This window comes from Notolepis coatsorum (assembly GCF_963971535.1).
Source record: "Notolepis coatsorum genome assembly, chromosome: 4".
Classification (NCBI taxonomy): Eukaryota; Metazoa; Chordata; class Actinopteri; order Aulopiformes; family Paralepididae; genus Notolepis; species Notolepis coatsorum.
In genome coordinates this window covers 150,950,019-150,974,575 of record NC_140168.1, presented here as the reverse complement: position 1 = coordinate 150,974,575, position 24,557 = coordinate 150,950,019, and the positions used below count along the sequence as shown (strand labels likewise).

General features: G+C 43.7%; 1 protein-coding gene across 1 annotated transcript in view; it reads right to left on the bottom strand.

Annotated features, from left to right (window-relative positions):
- Positions 1-23,017, bottom strand: part of LOC311226732 (telomerase protein component 1-like) — a gene marked incomplete at its 3' end in the record, with an annotated part of 60,445 nt that extends 37,428 nt beyond the window's left edge. Inside the window, exons 1-9 of the mRNA XM_084312142.1 lie at positions 22,903-23,017; positions 21,637-22,208; positions 18,216-18,383; positions 17,376-17,525; positions 16,227-16,391; positions 12,216-12,353; positions 10,909-10,980; positions 6,499-6,623; positions 6,054-6,211 (exon numbers count right to left, since the gene is read on the bottom strand). Of these exons, the coding sequence (XP_084168268.1) occupies positions 6,054-6,211; positions 6,499-6,623; positions 10,909-10,980; positions 12,216-12,353; positions 16,227-16,391; positions 17,376-17,525; positions 18,216-18,383; positions 21,637-22,191 (1,531 nt within the window). The 5' untranslated portion in view covers positions 22,192-22,208; positions 22,903-23,017. The remainder of the gene's footprint in view (positions 1-6,053; positions 6,212-6,498; positions 6,624-10,908; positions 10,981-12,215; positions 12,354-16,226; positions 16,392-17,375; positions 17,526-18,215; positions 18,384-21,636; positions 22,209-22,902) is intronic.
- Between the last annotated feature and the right edge of the window lie 1,540 nt (positions 23,018-24,557).

The window sequence follows — 24,557 nt, the reverse complement described above, 5'->3', positions numbered from 1 at the left end:
TCTCTCTACTGTACTCTCTCTCTCTACTGTACTGTCCTCTCTCTCACTCTACTGTACTGTCCTCTCTCTCTCTACTGTACTGTCCTCTCTCTCTCTACTGTACTGTCCTCTCTCTCACTCTACTGTGCTGTCCTCTCTCTCTCTCTACTGTACTGTCCTCTCTCTCTACTGTACTGTCCTCTCTCTCTCTACTGTACTGTCCTCTCTCTCTACTGTACTGTCCTCTCTCTCACTCTACTGTCCTCTCTCTCTCTCTACTGTGCTGTCCTCTCTCTCTCTACTGTGCTGTCCTCTCTCTCTCTCTCTCTACTGTGCTGTCCTCTCTCTCACTCTACTGTGCTGTCCTCTCTCTCTACTGTACTGTCCTCTCTCTCTACTGTACTGTCCTCTCTCTCTCTACTGTGCTGTCCTCTCTCTCTACTGTGCTGTCCTCTCTCTCTACTGTGCTGTCCTCTCTCTCTAATGTACCGTCCTCTCTCTCACTCGACTGTTCTGTCCTCTCTCTCTCTCTACTGTTCTGTCCTCTCTCTACTGTACTGTCCTCTCTCTCTCTACTGTGCTGTCCTCTCTCTCTAATGTGCTGTCCTCTCTCACTCTACTGTGCTGTCCTCTCTCTCTCTACTGTGCTGTCCTCTATCTCTCTACTGTACTGTCCTCTCTCTCACTCTACTGTACTGTCCTCTCTCTCACTCTACTGTACTGTCCTCTCTCACTCTACTGTACTGTCCTCTCTCACTCTACTGTACTGTCCTCTCTCTCACTCTACTGTACTGTCCTCTCTCTCTCTCTACTGTGCTGTCCTCTCTCTCCCTCTACTGTACTGTCCTCTCTCACTCTACTGTACTGTCCTCTCTCTCACTCTACTGTACTCTCTCTCTCTACTGTACTGTCCTCTCTCTCTCTACTGTACTGTCCTCTCTCTCTCTACTGTACTGTCCCCTCTCTCTCTCTACTGGCCTCTCTCTCACTCTACTGTACTGTCCTCTCTCTCACTCTACTGTACTGTCCTCTCTCTCACTCTACTGTACTGTCCTCTCTCACTCTACTGTACTGTCCTCTCTCTACTGTACTGTCCTCTCTCTATACTGTGCTGTCCTCTCTCTCTACTGTGCTGTCCTCTCTCTCTCTACTGTGCTGTCCTCTCTCTCTACTGTGCTGTCCTCTCTCTACTGTACTGTCCTCTCTCTCTACTGTACTGTCCTCTCTCTCTCTCTACTGTACTGTCCTCTCTCTCTCTCTACTGTACTGTCCTCTCTCTCTCTCTCTACTGTACTGTCCTCTCTCTCTTTACTGTACTGTCCTCTCTCACTCTTCTGTACTGTCCTCTCACTCTACTGTACTGTCCTCTCTCTCTACTGTACTGTCCTCTCTCACTCTACTGTCCTCTCTCTCTACTGTACTGTCCTCTCTCTCTACTGTACTGTCCTCTCTCACTCTACTGTCCTCTCTCTCACTCTACTGTACTGTCCTCTCTCTCTCTACTGTACTGTCCTCTCACTCTACTGTACTGTCCTCTCTCTCTACTGTACTGTCCTCTCTCTCTACTGTGCTGTCCTCTCTCTCTTTACTGTACTGTCCTCTCTCTCTACTGTACTGTCCTCTCTCTCACTCTACTGTGCTGTCCTCTCTCTCTCTACTGTACTCTCTCTACTGTACTGTCCTCTCTCTCTACTGTGCTGTCCTCTCTCTCTACTGTACTGTCCTCTCTCTCTATGGTACTGTCCTCTCTCTCTCTACTGTACTGTCCTCTCTCTCTACTGTGCTGTCCTCTCTCTCTACTGTACTGTCCTCTCTACTGTGCTGTCCTCTCTCTCTACTGTACTGTCCTCTCTCTCTCTACTGTCCTGTCCTCTCTCTCTCTCTCTACTGTACTGTCCTCTCTCTCTACTGTACTGTCCTCTCTCTCTACTGTCATCTCTCTCTCTACGGTACTGTCCTCTCTCTCACTCTACTGTACTGTCCTCTCTCTCACTCTACTGTACTGTCCTCTCTCACTCTACTGTACTGTCCTCTCTCACTCTACTGTACTGTCCTCTCTCTCACTCTACTGTACTGTCCTCTCTCTCTCTCTACTGTGCTGTCCTCTCTCTCCCTCTACTGTACTGTCCTCTCTCACTCTACTGTACTGTCCTCTCTCTCACTCTACTGTACTCTCTCTCTCTACTGTACTGTCCTCTCTCTCTCTCTACTGTACTGTCCTCTCTCACTCTACTGTACTGTCCTCTCTCACTCTACTGTACTGTCCTCTCTCTCTCTCTACTGTGCTGTCCTCTCACTCTACTGTGCTGTCCTCTCTCTCACTCTACTGTGCTGTCCTCTCTCTCACTCTACTGTACCGTCCTCTCTCTCACTCTACTGTCTTCTCTCTCACTCTACTGTGCTGTCCTCTCTCACTCTACTGTGCTGTCCTCTCTCTCTCTACTGTACTGTCCTCTCTCTCTCTACTGTACTGTCCTCTCTCTCACTCTACTGTACTGTCCTCTCTCTCTCTCTACTGTACTGTCCTCTCTCTCACTCTACTGTGCTGTCCTCTCTCACTCTACTGTACTGTCCTCTCTCTCACTCTACTGTGCTGTCCTCTCTCTCACTCTACTGTACTGTCTTCTCTCTCACTCTACTGTGCTGTCCTCTCTCTCACTCTACTGTACTGTCCTCTCTCTCACTCTACTGTACTGTCCTCTCTCTCTCTCTACTGTGCTGTCCTCTCTCACTCTACTGTGCTGTCCTCTCTCTCACTCTACTGTACTGTCCTCTATCTCACTCTACTGTACTGTCCTCTCTCTCTACTGTACTGTCCTCTCACTCTACTGTACTGTCCTCTCTCTCTCTACTGTGCTGTCCTCTCTCTCCCTCTACTGTACTGTCCTCTCTCACTCTACTGTACTGTCCTCTCTCTCACTCTACTGTACTGTCCTCTCTCACTACTGTACTGTCCTCTCTCTCTCTCTACTGTACTGTCCTCTCTCACTCTACTGTACTGTCCTCTCTCTCTCTCTACTGTGCTGTCCTCTCTCTCACTCTACTGTGCTGTCCTCTCTCTCACTCTACTGTGCTGTCCTCTCTCTCACTCTACTGTCTACTGTGCTGTCCTCTCTCTCACTCTACTGTGCTGTCCTCTCTCTCACTCTACTGTGCTGTCCTCTCTCTCACTCTACTGTGCTGTCCTCTCTCTCACTCTACTGTACTGTCCTCTCTCTCACTCTACTGTCCTCTCTCTCACTCTACTGTGCTGTCCTCTCTCACTCTACTGTGCTGTCCTCTCTCTCTCTCTCTACTGTACTGTCCTCTCTACTGTACTGTCCTCTCTCTCACTCTACTGTACTGTCCTCTCTCACTCTACTGTGCTGTCCTCTCTCTCACTCTACTGTACTGTCCTCTATCTCACTCTACTGTACTGTCCTCTCTCTCACTCTACTGTGCTGTCCTCTCTCTCACTCTACTGTACTGTCTTCTCTCTCACTCTACTGTGCTGTCCTCTCTCTCACTCTACTGTACTGTCCTCTCTCTCTCTCTACTGTGCTGTCCTCTCTCACTCTACTGTGCTGTCCTCTCTCTCACTCTACTGTACTGTCCTCTATCTCACTCTACTGTACTGTCCTCTCTCTCACTCTACTGTGCTGTCCTCTCTCTCTCTACTGTACTGTCCTCTCTCACTCTACTGTGCTGTCCTCTCTCTCTCTCTACTGTACTGTCCTCTCTACTGTACTGTCCTCTCTCTCACTCTACTGTACTGTCCTCTCTCACTCTACTGTGCTGTCCTCTCTCTCACTCTACTGTACTGTCCTCTATCTCACTCTACTGTACTGTCCTCTCTCTCACTCTACTGTGCTGTCCTCTCTCTCACTCTACTGTACTGTCTTCTCTCTCACTCTACTGTGCTGTCCTCTCTCTCACTCTACTGTACTGTCCTCTCTCTCTCTCTACTGTGCTGTCCTCTCTCACTCTACTGTGCTGTCCTCTCTCTCACTCTACTGTACTGTCCTCTATCTCACTCTACTGTACTGTCCTCTCTCTCTACTGTACTGTCCTCTCACTCTACTGTACTGTCCTCTCTCTCACTCTACTGTGCTGTCCTCTATCTCTCTACTGTACTGTCCTCTCTCACTCTACTGTGCTGTCCTCTCTCTCTCTACTGTACTGTCCTCTCTCTCTCTCTACTGTACTGTCCTCTCTCTCTCTACTGTGCTGTCCTCTCTACTGTGCTGTCCTCTCTCTCTCTACTGTGCTGTCCTCTCTCTCACTCTACTGTGCTGTCCTTTCTCACTCTACTGTACTGTCCTCTCTCTCACTCTACTGTGTTGTCCTCTCTCTCTACTGTGCTGTCCTCTCTCTCAACTGTGCTGTCCTCTCTCTCACTCTACTGTGCTGTCCTCTCACTCTACTGTACTGTCCTCTCACTCTACTGTACTGTCCTCTCACTCTACTGTACTGTCCTCTCACTCTACTGTACTGTCCTCTCTCTCACTCTACTGTGCCGTCCTCTCTCTCCCTCTACTGTGCTGTCCTCTCTCTCACTCTACTGTGCTGTCCTCTCTCTCACTCTACTGTACTGTCCTCTCTCTCTACTGTACTGTCCTCTCTCTCTCTACTGTACTGTCCTCTCTCTCTACTGTACTGTCCTCTCTCTCTCTCTACTGTGCTGTCCTCTCTCTCTCTCTCTACTGTCCTCTCTCTCTCTCTACTGTGCTGTCCTCTCTCTCTACTGTGCTGTCCTCTCTCACTCTACTGTACTGTCCTCTCTCTCTCTACTGTGCTGTCCTCTCTCTCTCTACTGTGCTGTCCTCTCTCTCTCTACTGTACTGTCCTCTCTCACTCTACTGTACTGTCCTCTCTCTCTCTCTACTGTACCGTCCTCTCTCTCACTCTACTGTGCTGTCCTCTCTCACTCTACTGTGCTGTCCTCTCTCTCACTCTACTGTGCTGTCCTCTCTCTCTCTACCGTCCTCTCTCACTCTACTGTACTGTCCTCTCTCTCTCTACTGTGCTGTCCTCTCTCTCACTCTACTGTGCTGTCCTCTCTCTCTCTACCGTCCTCTCTCACTCTACTGTGCTGTCCTCTCTCTCACTCTACTGTACTGTCCTCTCTCACTCTACTGTGCTGTCCTCTCTCTCACTCTACTGTACTGTCCTCTCTCTCACTCTACTCTACTGTCCTCTCTCTCTACTGTGCTGTCCTCTCTCTCACTCTACTGTGCTGTCCTCTCTCTCACTCTACTGTGCTGTCCTCTCTCTCACTCTACTGTACTGTCCTCTCTCTCTACTGTACTGTCCTCTCTCTCTCTACTGTACTGTCCTCTCTCTCTACTGTACTGTCCTCTCTCTCTCTCTACTGTGCTGTCCTCTCTCTCTCTCTCTACTGTACTGTCCTCTCTCTCTCTCTACTGTGCTGTCCTCTCTCTCTACTGTGCTGTCCTCTCTCACTCTACTGTACTGTCCTCTCTCTCTCTACTGTGCTGTCCTCTCTCTCTCTACTGTGCTGTCCTCTCTCTCTACTGTACTGTCCTCTCTCACTCTACTGTACTGTCCTCTCTCTCTCTCTACTGTACCGTCCTCTCTCTCACTCTACTGTGCTGTCCTCTCTCACTCTACTGTGCTGTCCTCTCTCTCACTCTACTGTGCTGTCCTCTCTCTCTCTACCGTCCTCTCTCACTCTACTGTACTGTCCTCTCTCTCTCTACTGTGCTGTCCTCTCTCTCACTCTACTGTGCTGTCCTCTCTCTCTCTACCGTCCTCTCTCACTCTACTGTGCTGTCCTCTCTCTCACTCTACTGTACTGTCCTCTCTCACTCTACTGTGCTGTCCTCTCTCTCACTCTACTGTACTGTCCTCTCTCTCACTCTACTCTACTGTCCTCTCTCTCTACTGTGCTGTCCTCTCTCTCACTCTACTGTGCTGTCCTCTCTCTCTCTACTGTCCTCTCACTCTACTGTGCTATAAAGAGGTCCTTGATTGAGGAGAGAGTAACAGTCGTTATAAAGAGGCTCATTCACTTTCTCCAACCAGAGAGAGTGTGTGTGTGTGTGTGTGTGTGTGTGTGTGTGTGCGTAACAGACCTATGAGTGTCTCCCAGGTGGAGGCCTTGTTGCCCTCCCGGCTCAGCAGACGCTCCCAGGTCTCGGGCTGCCTCAGCTTCATGCGCTGCCCCGCCCGCTCCCGGTCCCACACGCCGCTCAGCCCGCTGCGGCAGAAAGCCTTCACCTCCCCGGGATACCTGGGGACACATGTGGCGGACAAACACACAGAGGCCAGACCCCTCTATTGAGACACAAGACCACTTGAATAAACCACCTGTAGGCAGGGAGGAAAGCATCTAAAAGGAATCAAAGTGTGATGATTGAAGTTTTTGTTCCCTTGTGTTGTGTTGTGTGTGTGTGTGTGCGTGCGTGCGTGTGTGTGTGTGTAGGTGTGTAGGTGTGTGTATGTATGTATGTGTGTGTGTGTGTGTGTATATGTGTGTGTGTGTGTATGTATGTATGTATGTATGTATGTATGTCTCACTTCCTGCCCAGTAGTGACATCACATGCTGCGCTGGCTCTTTGATGTGGAGTCTCCTGATCATCTTCTTCAGACTGAACTCTCTTTGTCTCTTATCAACCAGCACCTCCCTGTCCTCCTGCTTCAGCTACACACACACACACACACACACACACACACACACAAAATATCATCAGAATCAGAAAGGTCTTTATTGCCAAGTAGTTGAATTTGATTTGGTCGTTTTTGGCAGAACATTAAAACAGACAGACAATAACGGACAGATAATAAAATAAAAAGGTGGAATACAATTAAATATGAACTAAATTAAGTTAGAAGCACAATAGAATAGAATTATGAAAAAAATATAGGCCAGGGCTAATTTCAACTAAATGGTAATAATATCTAATAGGATTCCCCACCCGGGCACTGATGGAAGATTCCATCCATTTTCCATTGACTTCCCACGGCTGTGTGACACTTCCAACGGACATAAAATGTCCTGATATTCCAGGAATTCCTGAGGAGACTCGGGTCCTTCGATGTGTGCAATAGACTGCTGCAGTTGCTCTACCAGTCTGTAGTGGCCAACGTCCTCTTCTATGCTGTGGCATGCTGGGGGGGGGGGGGGGGGGGGGCTACATCAACTCAAGGGACACCAACAAGCTGAACAAGCTGGTGAGGAAGGCTAGCTCTGTAGTGAGTCAAACTGAACAAGCTGGTGAGGAAGGCTAGCTCTGTAGTCAAACTGAACAAGCTGGTGAGGAAGACTAGCTCTGTAGTCAAACTGAACAAGCTGGTGAGGAAGACTAGCTCTGTAGTCAAACTGAACAAGCTGGTGAGGAAGACTAGCTCTGTAGTCAAACTGAACAAGCTGGTGAGGAAGGCTAGCTCTGTAGTGAGTCAAACTGAACAAGCTGGTGAGGAAGGCTAGCTCTGTAGTCAAACTGAACAAGCTGGCGAGGAAGACTAGCTCTGTAGTCAAACTGAACAAGCTGGTGGGGAAGGCTAGCTCTGTAGTGAGAGTCAAATTGAACAAGCTGGTGAGGAAGGCTAGCTCTGTAGTGAGTCAAACTGAACAAGCTGGTGAGGAAGGCTAGCTCTGTAGTGAGTCAAACTGAACAAGCTGGTGAGGAAGACTAGCTCTGTAGTGAGTCAAACTGGTCAAACTAGAGGTGGTGGCAGAGAGGAGGATTAGATTAGATTCTTTAATGACCACCCAGCCAGGCTGGTGGAATTTGTTTTCAGTGCAGTTACAGCATTGTTCCAACATAGAACATATAACATCACTTACAATACATACATACTACATGCAGTTAAATACATAAATACATAATAACAAAGACCACAATATCACAGTTATGTCCATGTCCATAACAGCAGAGGTAGGGGGGTTGCTACAGGGAGTTCAGTGTCCGTATGGCAGTGGGGAAGAAGCTGTTTTTAAAGCGGGATGTTTTGGTGGTCAGGGATCTGTAGCGCCTCCCGGAGGGCAGCAGCTGGAAGATATGGTGTGCTGGGTGAGCGGGGTCAGAGATAATCTTCCTTGCTCTTCTTATTGTGCTTTGGCGGTGGAGTGATTCGAGTGATGGGAGGGGGGTGCGGATTATTTTGGAGGATTTATTGATTATTCTTTGCAGTTGGTTTTTGGAGTGAGAAGGAAGCTGCGTCTATACTTTCTACAACGGAGCTCGGTTTCCGGGTTCCTCCGATTGGCCACGACACCCACGTGACCTCCGCTAGCACGCCCCCTTCCTGCCGCGCGCCGCGCTCGCCAGCTTCCTCAAGCGCCAAGCTCCTGCCTCGCCGAGCTCTGTCATTGAAGTGGGTGGTGGCAGCATAACGGCGTTCAGCCTGATGTAATGCGCCGAGCTCCGTCATTGAAGTGGGTGGTGGCAGCATAACAGCGTTCAGCCTGATGTAATGCGCCAAGCTCTGTCATTGAAGTGGGTGGTGGCAGCATAACAGCGTTCAGCCTGATGTAATGCGCCAAGCTCTGTCATTGAAGTGGGTGGTGGCAGCATAACAGCGTTCAGCCTGATGTAATGCGCCAAGCTCTGTCATTGAAGTGGGTGGTGGCAGCATAACAGCGTTCAGCCTGATGTAAAGTAGCAATTTTATTGGTTTGTCATGACAAACCAATTACATAATCCAACATATGTGTAAAGAAACAACATATTCCAGTTAACGGTATATTTTTTTAATAGTTTATGCATTCGCAAATATGAGAGCCTGTCATTGAAGTGGGTTACCAACAGCCAGCGTTCACCCTGATGTAAAGTAGCGATTTCCATTTCATTGAGGAAGCTGGGAGTGCAGCGTGGCGCGCGGCAGGAAGGGGGCGTGCTAGCGGAGGTCACGTGGGCGTCGTGGCCAATCGGAGGAACCCGGAAACCGAGCTCCGTTGTAGAAAGTATAGACGCAACCGCCTCGGCCAGTCCTTTGTACCAGAGGCTATCAGGCTCCACAACAGTGGGCAGGGACCACTGCCAGCAGCCGGAGACCTATCGGCAGCAGAACTCGAGAACTACTAGGAATGTCTGATCACAGAGTGTGTCTGACTCCCACCTAAACTACACGGACTACAACGTATAACGCATGGCGTATTTCACACCAGTTAGGGTACCTTATGTATACTAGGGATGGGCATTTAAAAGAAAATCCAGATAGATTGATCGCATGATGTACTTGAGTACGAGTAGTGATCGATTACTGGTGGAGATGTTATATAATTTGTATATATATATTTTTTTATTAAAGCTTCATTTTGTTCATTCACGTATGTTTAATGAAACCAACAAACAGTTATAATCTTACACATACATGTGAAACAAAAAACATATATTTTTTTATTAATATTAATTTAAGATCGAGTTCTCATAGCTGTGAGTAATCGATCAATCGATTACTCACGCCCACCCCTAATGTATACTGCACCTGTGTATACTGTATACTTTACTAACTCATAGTATATATTTAGATTCTAGTGTTGACCATATTTATTGTAATATATAATATAATATAATATATGCACCTTTGATCACACTGCCTACTTGCTCATTATGCTTATATTTCAGAATTAATTATATTGTTTACACTGCCTATTTTTACTTTTCTACTGTACTATAATTGTATTGCCTGTATTTATGTCTACTATTTATGTTCTACTATTACCCTGCCCATACCTGTACCTCCCCTCCCCCCTCTGCTATGATGCCTGCATTTCCCCAAGGGGATCAATAAAGGAATATCTTATCTTATCTTAAATTAAAGCACCTGCCTTATTATAAACAAGGGGACTGTCTGAGACAACTCACTTCTGCACCTGTTCACCTCAGATGCAGATAACTGCCTGATTGCACAGCCCACTGTACTGTTATTGTATTATTATTGGTGTATATACTTGACCCCAGTGTACAGCCCTGGCCTATTATTTTTTTATACTTATAATTATACGATATTATATTGTGCTTCTATTTAATTTAGTTTATATCCCATTTAATTTTACTCCACCTTTTTATTCTTTTACAGTTGTACAGCCTAGCTGGCCTATTTCTACTAGTTGATCATTCTATTATATTGTGCTTCTATCCCAATTTAGTTAATATTTCATTTTATTTTATTCCACCTTTTTATTTTATTGTCTGTCCGTTAATGTCGCACCGAGAACGACCAAAAGCAAATTCCTTGCATGTGAAAACTACTTGGCAATAAAGACATTTCTGATTCTGGTTCTGATTCTGATTCTCTGAAGGAACCGTGTACAGACAGACGTACCAGTACTGTATATTAGGGGTGTAAAGGTACACGTATCCGTACCCAACCGTTTCAGTGTGTACCGTACCGTACCGAACGGCTGTGTGCCGAACTAATACAACGGTATGTTAACCACTAACGACCGCCCAATCTAATATAATTATTATAATTTTTTTTTTTTTTACAAGTCGATTATTAATTTCAATATAGAATATTTGTTGACAGCCCTACAGGTACAATTAGTTACTGCACACTACATCACCCCTGAGTGGAACATGGAAAGCCAAACCTTCCCCCACTGTACCAGAAACCCGTACCGAACCGTGACTTCAAAACCGAGGTACGTACCGAACCGTGGTGTTTGTGTACCGTTACACCCCTACTGTATATGTCATCTGAATATGTATATAATTGTATTCTGCGTGTTCTTGCCTCATGCATGGACTGGATAACAAATGTCTCCTTGTGAGATAATAAAAATGACTTCCTGGACCAATTTCCTCTTCACACAATAACAACCAACAATTCCACTTTTATGTCATATATAGAATAGAATAGAATAGAATCAAAAGTAAAAATAATAAGAATACAATTTTTATTAAAATACAGTCAGAGATATACATTCTAAAATATGTATATACATTCTAAATAATGTAGACATAAGGACACAGACTCACATATTTCCTCAGAAGTCCAGCGTCTGACCTGAGCGAGTCTGCCCACTCTTTCAGCTGCTCCTCGGTTGGTTTCTGGGAGGGAGGGGAGGGGACAGGGTACCAGAAGGAATAAAGGAACGAGTAGGGGTGTAACAATGCAATCGATCCTAAGGTGATGATTCAACTGCATCGATTTGAAAATGTTAGGTTTTATTATAATTTTTATTGACGATTTTAAATTGACCTATAGTCCATTCACGCTGAGTGTATCAGTTCCCCCAGCCACATCTGTGTATTAAATAATTTTTTTGGAGAATTAACTGATCGAAAATATATCAAATCGCATTGAATCGTACATGGTCAAATGAAGAGATTTCATGATGCATTGAATCGTTGCCTGAAGAATCATAATCGAATAGAAGTGGGGTAAAATATTTACACCCCTAGGAACGAGAGAATCCAATTAACCCTTTAACCCTTTCACTGCCACACAACAAAAAGGTTAACCATTTCACTGCAACAATACAGAAGGTTAACCCTTTCACTGCCACACGACAAGAAGATAGATACCAGTTTCCTCTCTGTGCGTTCAGTAGTAAGCTATCTGGCTGCACATTAGCCTAGCTTAGCACAATGAATGGAAGCGGACAGTGCCGGTTAGCCTAGGCATTGTCCAACTAACACCTCTCCCAAAGGCTAACCGGCACTGTCCGCTTCCATTCATTGTGCTAAGCTAGGCTAACGTGCAGCCAGATAGCTTTCTACTGAACACAGAGAGGAAACTGGTATCTATCTTCTTGTCTCTCTCTGGAGAAGACGGTAAGCTAATTTCCCAAAATGTTGGCGTGTTCCTTTAAAAGGATGATGTACCGTACTTTTCGGACTATAAGCCGCGGCTTTTTCCCCCATTTTTCGAACCTGCGGCTTATATAACGGTGCGGCTTATATGTGACTCGACGTGACCAAACCCGAAAATGTAAAAATCAAAATATAGCTTTTTTGACTGCATTTAAATGTTATTTATCTGTTCCCTTATTTGCTAAACTTAATACAACTTGTAAATGAGTTAATTCTTGTTATTTGTCCGACAGTATTGTGTCCCAATGCTAATTGCATATGGTAATTAAACATTAAAACACCTGCGGCTTATAGTCCAGTGCGGCTTATATATGTACACATCATTCAATTTAGCTGCTGCGGCTTATAGTCAGGTGCGGCTTATAGTGCGAAAAGTACGGTATGCCTCCAAAATAGGAATTCTGAAAAAACATTGGCAAAAAGAACGAAAGAAAACGTACACCTGAAATGGTAGTAGTGGACAACTCTACCTTGCCTTTGGGCCTCTTGCGGTTGCTCTTGCAGCGGTGTTTGCGCGTGTTGTACTTGGCAAGCTGGTACTCACTAAACTGCTTGAACTTGTCGGCCATTGCCTTCTTCAGACACGTTGGGAGATTGGGACTGAAGCACTGGAGAGAGAGAGACATGGACAGACATGCTTGGATTGGAAGGAAAAACACAGAGACTACATAAGGGGTACCTAAGGGGTGTAACAAGTCGTCAAAATTGTATCGTTTATACAAGAGAAGAACATGACCATATGACCAGACAAGCTACGTCAGGCCATTTACTGGCACCTAAACCCAGGACAAATCTTCTAAAATCGTCTGTGACTTACAGAGCTATCATGAAATGGAACTCATTGCCAAGCTACTTCGCTGAAATAGAATCCAAAACTACTTTCAAGAAAAAATGTAAATACAATCTACTAACAAGCATGCACTGAACCCTTATATGGCATAGCGGTGAAAACCAATTGACTGTTTGTTAATTGTATTTATGCTAATGAATATTGAATGTGGTGTGCCTCAAGGTTCGGTCCAGGGGCCCAAACTTTTTATTTAGTATATTAATGATATGTGAAGTGTCAAACATATTGCAATTTGTTTTATTTGCTGACGATACAAATGTCTTCAGTTCAGGAAAGGACCTTAAAAAATGTGCAGACGACATTGTAAATGAAATGTGTAAACTCAAGATATGGTTTGATAACAATAACTTATCCCTAAAAAAAAATTAAAAATAAATGTCTGATATTTACTAATCGAAAGAAGGAGGACAATGTGGCATTATAGACGGAGTTAATATTGAAAGAGTATCTGAGTTAAAATGTTTGGGTGTTATGTTGGATGAGAAATTGACATGGAAGCCTCACATAATGTACATAAAAAATAAGGTAGCCAAGAGTGTTTTTGTTTTGAACAAGGCAAAGAATGTGCTTGATTATAATTCTATGTGAATATTGTATTGTTCACTCATCCTACCATATTTGAGTTACTGTGTGGAAATGTGGGGTAACAAAGTAACATAAAGCCATTATTCATATTACAGAAGAGAGCAGTAAGAATAGTTCACAAAGTAGATTCAAGAGAACATACCAATGAATTATTTATTAAATCCAGACTATTGAAACTTAAAGTTAGCTGAAATACAGACTTTATTAGTTTTGTTTAGAGCAAAATGCAGAGTATTACCAGCAAATATACAGAGGTTGTTTGTTCCCTGCCCAGATGATAGCAGAAGGAAATTAAATTTTAAGCACCAATTTGCACGAACCACCTTAAAACAAAGGTGCACCTCAGTTATATCAAACTATGGAACTCTTTGCAGAATGATGAAGAGTTCTACTAATATTTCACTTCAAAAGGTTGTACAAAGAAAAGATAGACAGTATAGCACAGTTTAGTATAATATTGCAGTTTAGCATAACAGGATAATATAGCATAGCATTACAGTATAGGCTAGTAGGAGTATAGTAATAGTATATAGCAGCTTAACATAGAATAATAATATATTAAAATATTGTATAATACTGTATACCAATATGGTGTAGTATAAATAGTATGATTTAGTTATATTATAATACAATTAAAATAATATAATTATATAGTATAGTATATAGAAGTATAATATAGAAGTATAATATAGAATAATACATTATATAAATATATAGATAAGTGAGTGTGTGTGTGTGTGTGTGTATAAATGAATTAACCTGAATATGCAATTTAACTGATAGATACACCAGACCAGGCTGCAGAAACAAATTAGTGGGGGGGCATACAATTTTCTCGGGGGGGCACAATGGTTTTTCAACACAGGTTCCCTTTTATACGTTTCAGCTGGGACAACGGCGCTGTGGCTTGCTTGGCGCTGCCCACGGTGCTGAACTAAACAGCAGAGAGGCAATTGAAAAATCAAATTTCTCTCTATCTTAAGAACATTCACTTATACAAAAACAGACTGAACGGATATATATAACAGACCTGCTGGGGCAGCGGACTGAGAGCAGGGGACACAAACAGGCTGGATAAGATGGTCAGGAAGGCCAGTAGCGTGGTTGGGGTGGAGCTGGACTCTAGCGAGGGTTGCGGAGAGGAGGAACCTTGCTAAGCTCCAGGCCATCAGGGAAAACCCCTCCCACCCACTATACACAGACTTGGCTGACAGGAGGAGCATGTTATAGGCTCACACTACCTAAATGCAGCACTGAACGGCACAAGAAGTCCTTCATTCCAACAGCCATCAGACTATACAATGCATCACTGTGCCTCACTGCATCACTGAGCACAGAGTGACAGTTACCATCTTCCTGGACTCTTACTTTTTAAATAGCACTGTGCAATATTACACCTACTGTAGACTTCAGTATATTTTTTACTGTATTTATTTACTGTATATTTTATTCTATTTTTATTCTATTTCATTTTATTCTATTCTTAGGCCATTTGTTTTGTTATTCTTATTCGTGACTTGTTCTGTCTAAATGTTTAATGTTGAGTGATTTGCAGTGTCAAATTTCCCTCAGGATAATACATATATTCTATTCTATTCTATATCTTTGAAAAGTCTCCATTTATTCAACACTTCACTGACAAACTGAACTGAACTGACAAAAATAAGGTGCATAAAAAAGCAAACAAAATGTCTCCACAGGCTACTCACCATCGTTAGTAGAGCGGCAAGCGGCGTTTGGGGACAGAGTGAAATCTTCTTAAAACACTGCCCCTCCACTCATTCCTGAACTTTTTTGTTAAGTCCTTCTCAAATGCCAACTGAATTAAATTGGCCTTGCGTCGATGAAGCATACTAAGGCGATGTTCTGTAAAGACGTTCTTGGGGTAGAAAACGAATTCTCACAGAGTGCCGTGCTAGCTTCAGTAGTGTTGTTGTTGACATCAGTGCCCACTAGGGCTGTCCCGACTAAGGATTTGGATAGTTGACTTTGATTGACAAAAAAAAAAAAAAAAAAAAAATTACCAGGGTGGGCACAGCTGACTCTGTGGGCGGGCCCGGCCCCCTAATGCCCGCCCATGGCGCCGGGTCTGAGATACACAAAATGTTTTATGTTAATTTAATTGTGTTGATGTTTCCATTTCCGCAAAATAAGTATGTACATTTTGTTTGGTTTGGTAAACATTGCACTTAGTCTATCAGTGTACTGTATGTGTGTAGGGGCAAGCAATAAGAATACGAATTTTCTTCTTCCTGTTCCTTTCGGCCATGGAATTTAATGGAGTATATTAAGTGAACTATATGTACTGTTGGACTGTAACAATTCCATGTACGAACAAATAAAAATGAAAAAATTTAATGAAATCCATTGAGGATGAGGAGGATGAGATTGTTAATGATGTAATGTCTTGAATATTGTTGTATCGTTTTAAGTGTCGGACCCCAGGAAGAGTAGCTTTTGTCAAGTGCAAAAGCGAATGGGAATCCTAAACATAATTCTGCAATTGGATTGGACTTTTCTATTCTAAGGTCACAATTCAAATCCGATCGGATTTTTGTCATAGTGATGTGAAACTGAAATACAACATTGTGTCGTGTCCATTCAGTGTCTCTACAAACTTTTTCTTTTTTGTGATCAAATTTTTCTTTATTTTACATGAAACAAGACATCACAGGACAGTAACAACAATAACAATAATGACAAGACAATTAAATTAAGTCAAATTAAATTAAATCAATTAATTATAATAATAAATATATAAAAGAAAAGAAAAAAGGTGCACCAGCCAAAAGACCCATCATACACAGTTACCTAGGGGTGAGATATGTTCTATGAATATAATTAAAGTGTACTTGTTGATGATTGGGGTCTCTATACGTGACAAACTTGACGGCTTCAAATACAACAGGAATTTGTATTTGAAAGAAGAGGTCAATCTCATTAGGTATAAATTTAAGTATTGTGTATAAAAGCTAGATTTACTGTTAAAAATCAGAACCCCCCCTCCTAAGGGAGAGTGAATAATAGATTGCGGATGAGGACTTACCGTGCTATAAATTCTGGCTACTTCTAGCCAATCCGAGGGCAGCTGTATGGCCGCGCAGAAGAACCTACGGATGTGTGGTTTAGTAGCGGACTGACTGGCAGCCAGAGCCAACAGGAAGTTAGCCGTGATTCTGATGTTCAGTTCCTGTCTGGTGTAGACCGCCACCTGGAAGGTCAAAAATGTATTGTACATAAACATACACAGTGACTTGCGATAACTCGACACAAGTGGGGGCAGGGGAGACGGTTGCTACGTGGGTTAAACCGCCATTCTGAGAGGATTACTCTGACTGTGTGTGTGTGTGTTGACGGGCGGGTGTTTGGGTTAAAAGATGGTTTGTAAGTGTTGTTGTGTGAAGAGCTCCCACAGAAAAGATATCATGACCATTATGATAGAAATCCCTCTTGTCTTGTTGTGTGAAGAGCTCCCACAGAAAATATATCATGACCATAATGATAGAAAGTTGAAACCCTTCTTTTTCTCAATCCCTTCCTCCATTTTTGACATTTGACAGTTTATGTAAGTGACCCTTCCAAGATGACGGCCAGCCTACAGCCTGGCTGGGTGGGAGGAGGGTTGAGCAATCAATCAATTGTCTTGATACTAAAAGACTTAGTTTGATGACTGTGCCAATAATCCATTGTGTCGACAGGAACATTCCGATTCTCAAGTTTTTTCAATGTACGATGGAGTTAAGATGAGATGAGATACAGCAAACATATAAAGGGTCAAACGTTTTTTTTTTCTTTTTTTAAAGGCAGAAGGTAAGAAATATGCAATTATATAACATGTTAATATAAACATGTGTGCGCTGCACGCTGCACGCTGCACACACACACACACACACACACACACACACACACACACACACACACACACACACACACACACACACACACACACACACACACACACACACACACACACACACACACACACACACACACACACACACACACACACACACACACACACACACACACACACACACACACACACACACACACACACACACACACACACACACACACACACACACACACACACACACACACACACACACACACACACACACACACACACACACACACACACACACACACACACACACACACACACACACACACACACACACACACACACACACACCTTGAGGAGAAACTGTGGGTCAGAGGTGGAGATGACTTCAGACAGGTTCTTGATCCTGGTCCACACAGAATCCACCGCGTCCCAGTCCTTCTGGCCTGGAGCTTTGTTCTTATTGACCAGGGAGCAGCACACCTCATTTAACAGTGTATACTGAGGGGAGCGAGCAAGGGAGGGAGGGAGTGATGAGAGGGGGGGGGGGAAACAAGTTGTTGTGTTCAGAGGTTCAGAGGAAAGAGACTTCTTGTGTGATATGAAAAACAAAAAGATCACAATATTCAGGAATTTATTAATTATGATATCTGTATGGCTATATAAAGAAAACACAATACAGTAGATGTTAGATGTGTGACTGTTGTGTTGTGAAATGCAACGTGGTGTCGGGGTGTGTAGAGATCCCTTACCTTCAAAACCGCTCTCAAAGAGCACCTACGGGAGGCTGCAATTCGAAACTGGCCCCTGTAAATGTCCAAACTCAACCCCCTCCAATGTAGTTTTCCCCCACCCCACCTACCCAACCTCCTCAAATGTACAGTTTCTTCCCCCTCAAATGTATATACTCTCTTCTTAGAAACTATGTCTCTTAATCAGAGTTTCCAACTCCAGGGTCTATGTGACAGGCGTTGTACTCTTAAACAGTGCTGTATATTTCTAGATCTGGTATGTCATAAATGTCTGGAAATGAAATAGTACCGTCTATCTGTATGTCATGTCATGTATGTCATATGTCTTATGATGAATTGAAAATGGGGGACCCTGATGTAAACAAGACAAAAGTCTTTCTCTGGTCTGCATCCCCTTAACAATTGTGTGTATTGAGTTTTCAATCAATCAATCTCCAACCTTCTGATCCTTCAGCTCCTCCACGCTCTCATCTTTTTCCTCAATTTCCGCAAACTCGTCTTGCCGGATTGTCGTGGTTTGGTCCCGATCACAGAGCTCTGTGTCCAGGACCGGGTCAATCTCCTCCTCAGGACCCTGTGGTACCGGGTCGGTCTCCTCGTCGGGACCCTGTGGTACACCAAACTACTGCTTTAGAGTGAAGTACAACTTAAAAGGAACACACCAATATTTTGGGAAATTAGCTTACCGTCTTCTCCAGAGTGAGAAATAAGGAGATAGATACCCGTTTCCTCTCTGTGTGTTCAGTAGAAAGCTATCTGGCTGCATGTTAGCCTAGCTTAGCACAATGAATGGAAGCGGACAGTGCCGGTTAGCCTAGGCATTGTCCAACTAACACCTTTCCCGAAGGCTAACCGCCCGGCACTGTCCGCTTCCATTCATTGTGCTAAGCTAGGCTAACATGCAGCCAGATAGCTTTCTACTGGTCGTTTGCTGGTGTCACCATCAGGAAACCCATCGAACAGATTTTTCATAGAGCCATCAAGGTATTTGCCAGGAAACCATTGGCATACCACCATTGCAACATTCTGAAACAATATAGCTTTTTGAGCTTTGAACATTTCAAAGTCTTAAAAAGCGCTTGTTTCATCTACAAATGCCTACATGGACTAGATCCCCCTCCTACGGAAGCGTATTGCTGCCACACCAGAAACAAACAAAAAAATCTGTATCACGTTATAACATAAAGGATTCACGTTATAACATAAAAGTTTCACGTTATAACATAAAGGTTTCACGTTATAACATAAAAGTTTCACGTTATAACATAAAGGTTTCACGTTATAACATAAAGGATTCACGTTATAACATAAAGGTTTCACGTTATAACATAAAGGTTTCACATTTATGTTATAACGTGAAACCTTTATGTTATAACGTGATACGGATATTTTTTGTTTGTTTCTGGTGTGGCAGCAATGTGAAACCTTTATGTTATAACGTGAAACCTTTATGTTATAACGTGATAAGAAGTTATCACGTTATAACGTGAAATGTTTTATGTTAAAACAAGAAGTTATCACGTTATAACTCATTTTGCATTGTCCCGTCCAAATAAACAAATAAAGTAAAAGTACTGAACGCACAGAGAGGAAACTGGTATCTATCTTCTTAAATTCAACTACAGTACATCCAAAATACATTCCAGAAAAAGAATGACTAGATTTGAGTGTGTGTGTGTGTGTGTGTGTGTGTGTGTGTGTGTGTGTGTGTGTGTGTGTGTGTGTGTGTGTGTGATTTAGTGGCCAGGGTAGGCCAATTCTCACTTTGGTATTTGGGCAACAGTGATTCCATACTCAGTTCACAGATCCTGTTACATTTGCTACAATTTGCTGTTCTAAACACGTAGGACATTCCTGGGGGAATTATCCGGCACACAGGAAGTGATGCGTTTTACATCACCGGCAGCGACCGCGCTTTGGTTGAAATAGATGGGAGAAGCTATCTGGCTGCACGTTAGCCTAGCTTAGCACAATGAATGGAAGCAGACAGTGCCGGTTAGCCTTCGGGATAGGTGTTAGTTGGACAATGCCTAGGCTAACCGGCACTGTCCGCTTCCATTCATTGTGCTAAGCTAGGCTAACGTGCAGCCAGAGAGGAAACTGGTATCTATCTTCTTGTCTCTCTCTGGAGAAGACGATAAGCTAATTTCCCAAAATGTTGGCGTGTTCCTTTAAGCCCGGGTTTGTGCAACGCAATGGTTATGAATGAGGCCCCTGGAGTGGAACCACTGGAGGAGCGGAGCCATTATCTGATCCATATTCAGTTAAACAACAGCCTACGGTTGGGGCGCCCCAGTGGCGAACCACATAGCGCGCTCAGCCGCGACACGGCCGACCCGGGTTCGACTCCCGAACCCGTCGTTATTTGCCGAATGTCTTCCCCCCACTCCCATTCCTCCTCTGTCTCTCTCTACTGGACTGCCCAGTAGCAATAAAGCGATAAAACGCAAAAAAATAAAACTTAAAAATAATAAAAAAATTAAAATAAAAAAAAAAGCCTACAGCCACATGCAAGGTTCTCAATGCTAAATGGTCATAATGTTTTGCTGGTCACAGGGGTTATGCAATATGTTGCCATTGCCATTAGAGGTGTTTGAGTGGATGTGTAAACGATTAGATGAAGACCGCCTATGGGTGCGTGTTGCTACTGGGGGTATTATTTTTATAATTTTTTTTACTGATGCTGCTTCTTACAATGTTGTATTATGTGTGATGATGCTTTTGTGAACCTACAGTCCATGACAGATTTCCATACAAGGAGTTAGAAAAATAAAAGCACCTTTATATGTGATCTCACTCCCCAGCGCTACGCATCAGACATGCAAACAAGCAAGTGTTTTTATTAACACTTTCTCTGCCAAGGACGCCTAAACTCGTCATTCCCCGCCATGCTAATTCTGCCAATGACGCCGTAACACGTCATTGAGATCAATATTTCAAAAATCTGTGATCGCAATCATATTTCTCCCGCGGAGACTTGAGATCTACTGTTTGATCCCCTCTCAACTCTCCAACGGTTCAAGAGCGCCATCTGGTGGCCGATCGGCAGATCACCCAAACCGGAAACGGAAACTGGTGCTCATCCAAATTCGGTCCGATCACTCGCTATAGGTCCCGGGACTCAAGCTAGACACAATGGATAGCAATCCGTTACCAATAACTCGATAAACAACATGATTTGGACGTATATACTATTATACAACCTGGAGATGGATCACATATTTCAACATCCCATAATAGGAATATTTCTGCTCCACGCTGGTCGCCCAACGGCCCGAGGAGACTGGGGTGAGTTTCAACGTTTTTTTTTACCGTGTTCGATACAAACTGCTCTAATGATCATATCACCCACACTAGATGAATCATCTAACGTTGGCCACGGAATTATAAACGACCCCCCCCCCCCCATCCGGTCAACATCAGATGATAAGTAGTAACTTCTAGAAGCACGTCCATTTGAAATTTTTTATCTCACGCCAATCGCTATCAAACTGTATACAATCATCAATATAATGCATTTAGGGCTATAAATCACGTTCTGCAGAAAGCTGCAGAAAACGATAAAAACATATTTATACTTTAGACCGTATTTTAGTATGAATATGTGAATAAAAAAGTATAACGTTGCTACACCCTGAACAATAGATACTTGATGTTGAATGGGCCATAGTAATGTCAATTTAGCAATACAATTTAAAAAGTTATAGCCCTGCAAAGAAGGGGAACTTCTCCATAGACAAATAGAGCTGGCAGAGGATGGTATAATGATGTACATAAGCCTGGCGAAGAAAGTGTTTATTTTTTTCCTAATCTGCACCAAATATTTTAAGTAAAAATCAGTAAACTGTTTGAATATATACCATGTTAATGTCTTCACTACAGATCACTTCAGATGGGCTGATGTCCTCCTCCATTCCTCCTTCTCCTCCTCTCTCCTCCCTCTGCTCTCCACCCAGGGCAGCAGGACGGAGGGGCGAAGGAGTGAGGGACGGAGGAGCGAGGGGAGAGAAGCGTCTGAACAGATCACCACTGGCCATGTCCAGGGATGTAGAGAGTAAAGAAGAGCCATGGAGCATGGAAGAAGAGGAGGGGAGGAAGAGCGGGTCTCTCTTGAGGAGTGTGCTCTGGGTGCTCAAGAGGGGAGAGGTGAGGGAAGGCGAGTAGGAGGAGGTGGAGAAGGAGAGTAGGGTGGAGGTGGTGGAGGAGAGGCTGGAGGGTTGGAGGGAGGGGCAGGAGGAAGATTGCAATGCCTGGGATGAGAGCCCGGTGCTGGGCTGGGGTATCAGGGAAGAGGCCTGGGCCAGGAACTTGTTCTCCAGGTTTGGAGGAACATAGTTAGAGAAGAGGCGTCCCCCAGGTGTGGTCTGCCGCTCCCTGTGGATCATATCCGCCTGTAGAGACGTCAGCGTCTTCATTTCTGTCAATGAGAAAGCTGGTAGAAAGTCAACAACTGTCAGAAAGAGTGATTTTTCTTAATCTTACACAAACAAAGGGTTCAGAAGCTCAAAGATAAGTTGTTCATCATCAGCATTCCATTCCATCTACTGTTTGAACAGCAGGGCGCTACATAATAGTCCAGACGTGCGTTTCATCAATCCATAGTTAGGTGGGTCTATTCTCTGACAGCAGTAAAAGGGAACAAAGTTCACAAGCACTCAGGGACTGGATATAAGAGAGCAGATATAGAACCAAGCCTTGCAGAGAGAGCACAACAAATTAAACTTGGCCCGAACTGCTGCTGAATATATAGACACTTTAGCCCATATTACCCACCAAAATAACACAATTCATAGTATGCTAGCTCTAAGTATAATGCCTAGCTACTGTAGCTACACACTCTGACTATGCCATAGGTCAACACAGTGCATGTAATTAGTAGGGCTGGGTGTAACGTTACAGAGTAGACTAAACTAAAGAAACGTGAACTTGATATCACCAACTCAAAGGAACAATTTGACGTAGGTGGGTGGCTCACTATGCGTGACTTAAACTGAAAGAAGTGAGAGTGAGACTATAATTAGCATTCAGTCACTTCTCGGCAAACCATTAAGTTAGGCACTTCAGTTGAACAGACTTTGCATAGGCGTGTTGGTTAGAACCAACCCACAAGAAATAAACAAACCTACCTTTGTTTCACCTTAACACACAGTGTGCTCTCTGTGTGGGCGCCTCCGTTGATTTGGGTTATATGTCCTCTAGTGTGTATTTGTGAGACGCTAGTCTCTCTTTCATGAATGCAATGTTGGCAGTGGACGTCAGGAAGTCTATAATATCTCTCTCTGATTTACAGTAACTTCCCCATCAGGTCACGTTGCTAACTAACCCCGCCCTCGCATCGTGGTGATTGGTTAGTGTTGCTATGTCATTTATCTACCGTAAAGATACAAATACGTACGCAGTCCCTCATGTGATAGAAGCAGAGTTTAAATTAGACTATGAAACTGTGAAACGCACTCAAATAAAGTAGTGTAAAACTACATGTAAAATATCCACGCTTATTTTCGGCTCAACGTCTGGATTTGCAACAACCCGTTAATTCTCGAAGTCAACCTCCTGTCTTTTTAACTTTCTGTCTAAGTGCATGTCTATGGCTTGCCAGGCTTGGGGGGAAACATGCACTTTAGAATCACCAGAAAGGCTTTCGAAATAGTGAAATGCCATGTTTGTTGGCCTCAGTATTTTCAAAACAAATGATATGAAAAGATTATGATTGATTGATTGAAAAGTTTATTAACAGATTGCAGAATGGGTACAGTACAGTACAGCTCAATCATACAATTGTTAAGGGGATGCAGACCAGAGAAAGACTTTCATCTTGTTTACATCAGGGTCCCCCATTTTCAATTCATCATAACATTATGACACACACGACATACAGATAGTCAGTAGGCCTACTGCTACATCTATACATTTATGACATACCAGATTTGCACATACAGTACTGTTTGTGATACAAAAAGTGTCCAGAAAAAGAGTGTATACATTTGACGTAGAAACTGTACATTGGAGGAGGTTGGGTAGGTGGTGGGGGGGGCTGTACATTGGAGGTGGCGGGGACACTGTACATTGGAATACTGACAAAGCCATACTTGGTAATTTACTGTACAACTGGGTTAGGACATTTGTAGGGGCCAGTTTCGAAATGCAGTCTCCCGTAGGTGTTCTTTGAGAGTGTTTTTGAAAGTGGGTAGTGATTCACATTCCTTTACAGCTTTGGGTAGGGCGTTCCACATTGATGTGGCATAATTGCGAAATGTGTTTAGTCCCTTGTTTGAGCCGAATCTAGGTTTAACATGATTTGTGGAGCTCCCTCTGGTGTTGTGATCGTGGTATTCACTGACCTTTAGGAAGTATTTTGACATGTACATGGGTACCTTGGTTGTGTAGTGTATCTTGTAGACCAGGCCCATTGCAAGTTGCTGTACTCTGTCGTCTACTCTAAGCCATCCTAGGTTGTCAAAGTGGGCAGGGGTGAGGTGGGTTCTATGATCAGGTCAAGCAGTAGTCTGACTAGTTTGTTTTGAGATGTTTGTAATTTGGTTTTTAGTGCCTTTGAGGTGCTTTGGTACCATGAGGTGCAAGCATAGTCGTAGTACCCTTGAATGAGTGCTCCTGCCAGAGTCTTCAGGGTATTCTTGTTTACCAGAGAGGAGATCCGGTACAAGAATCAAGTTCGTTGGTTGACTTTTTTTATTACATTGGATGCCATTTTGTCACAGGAAAGATTAGCCTCTAGGATGGAACCCAGGTAGGTAATTTCATCTTTCCTTGTGACAATATT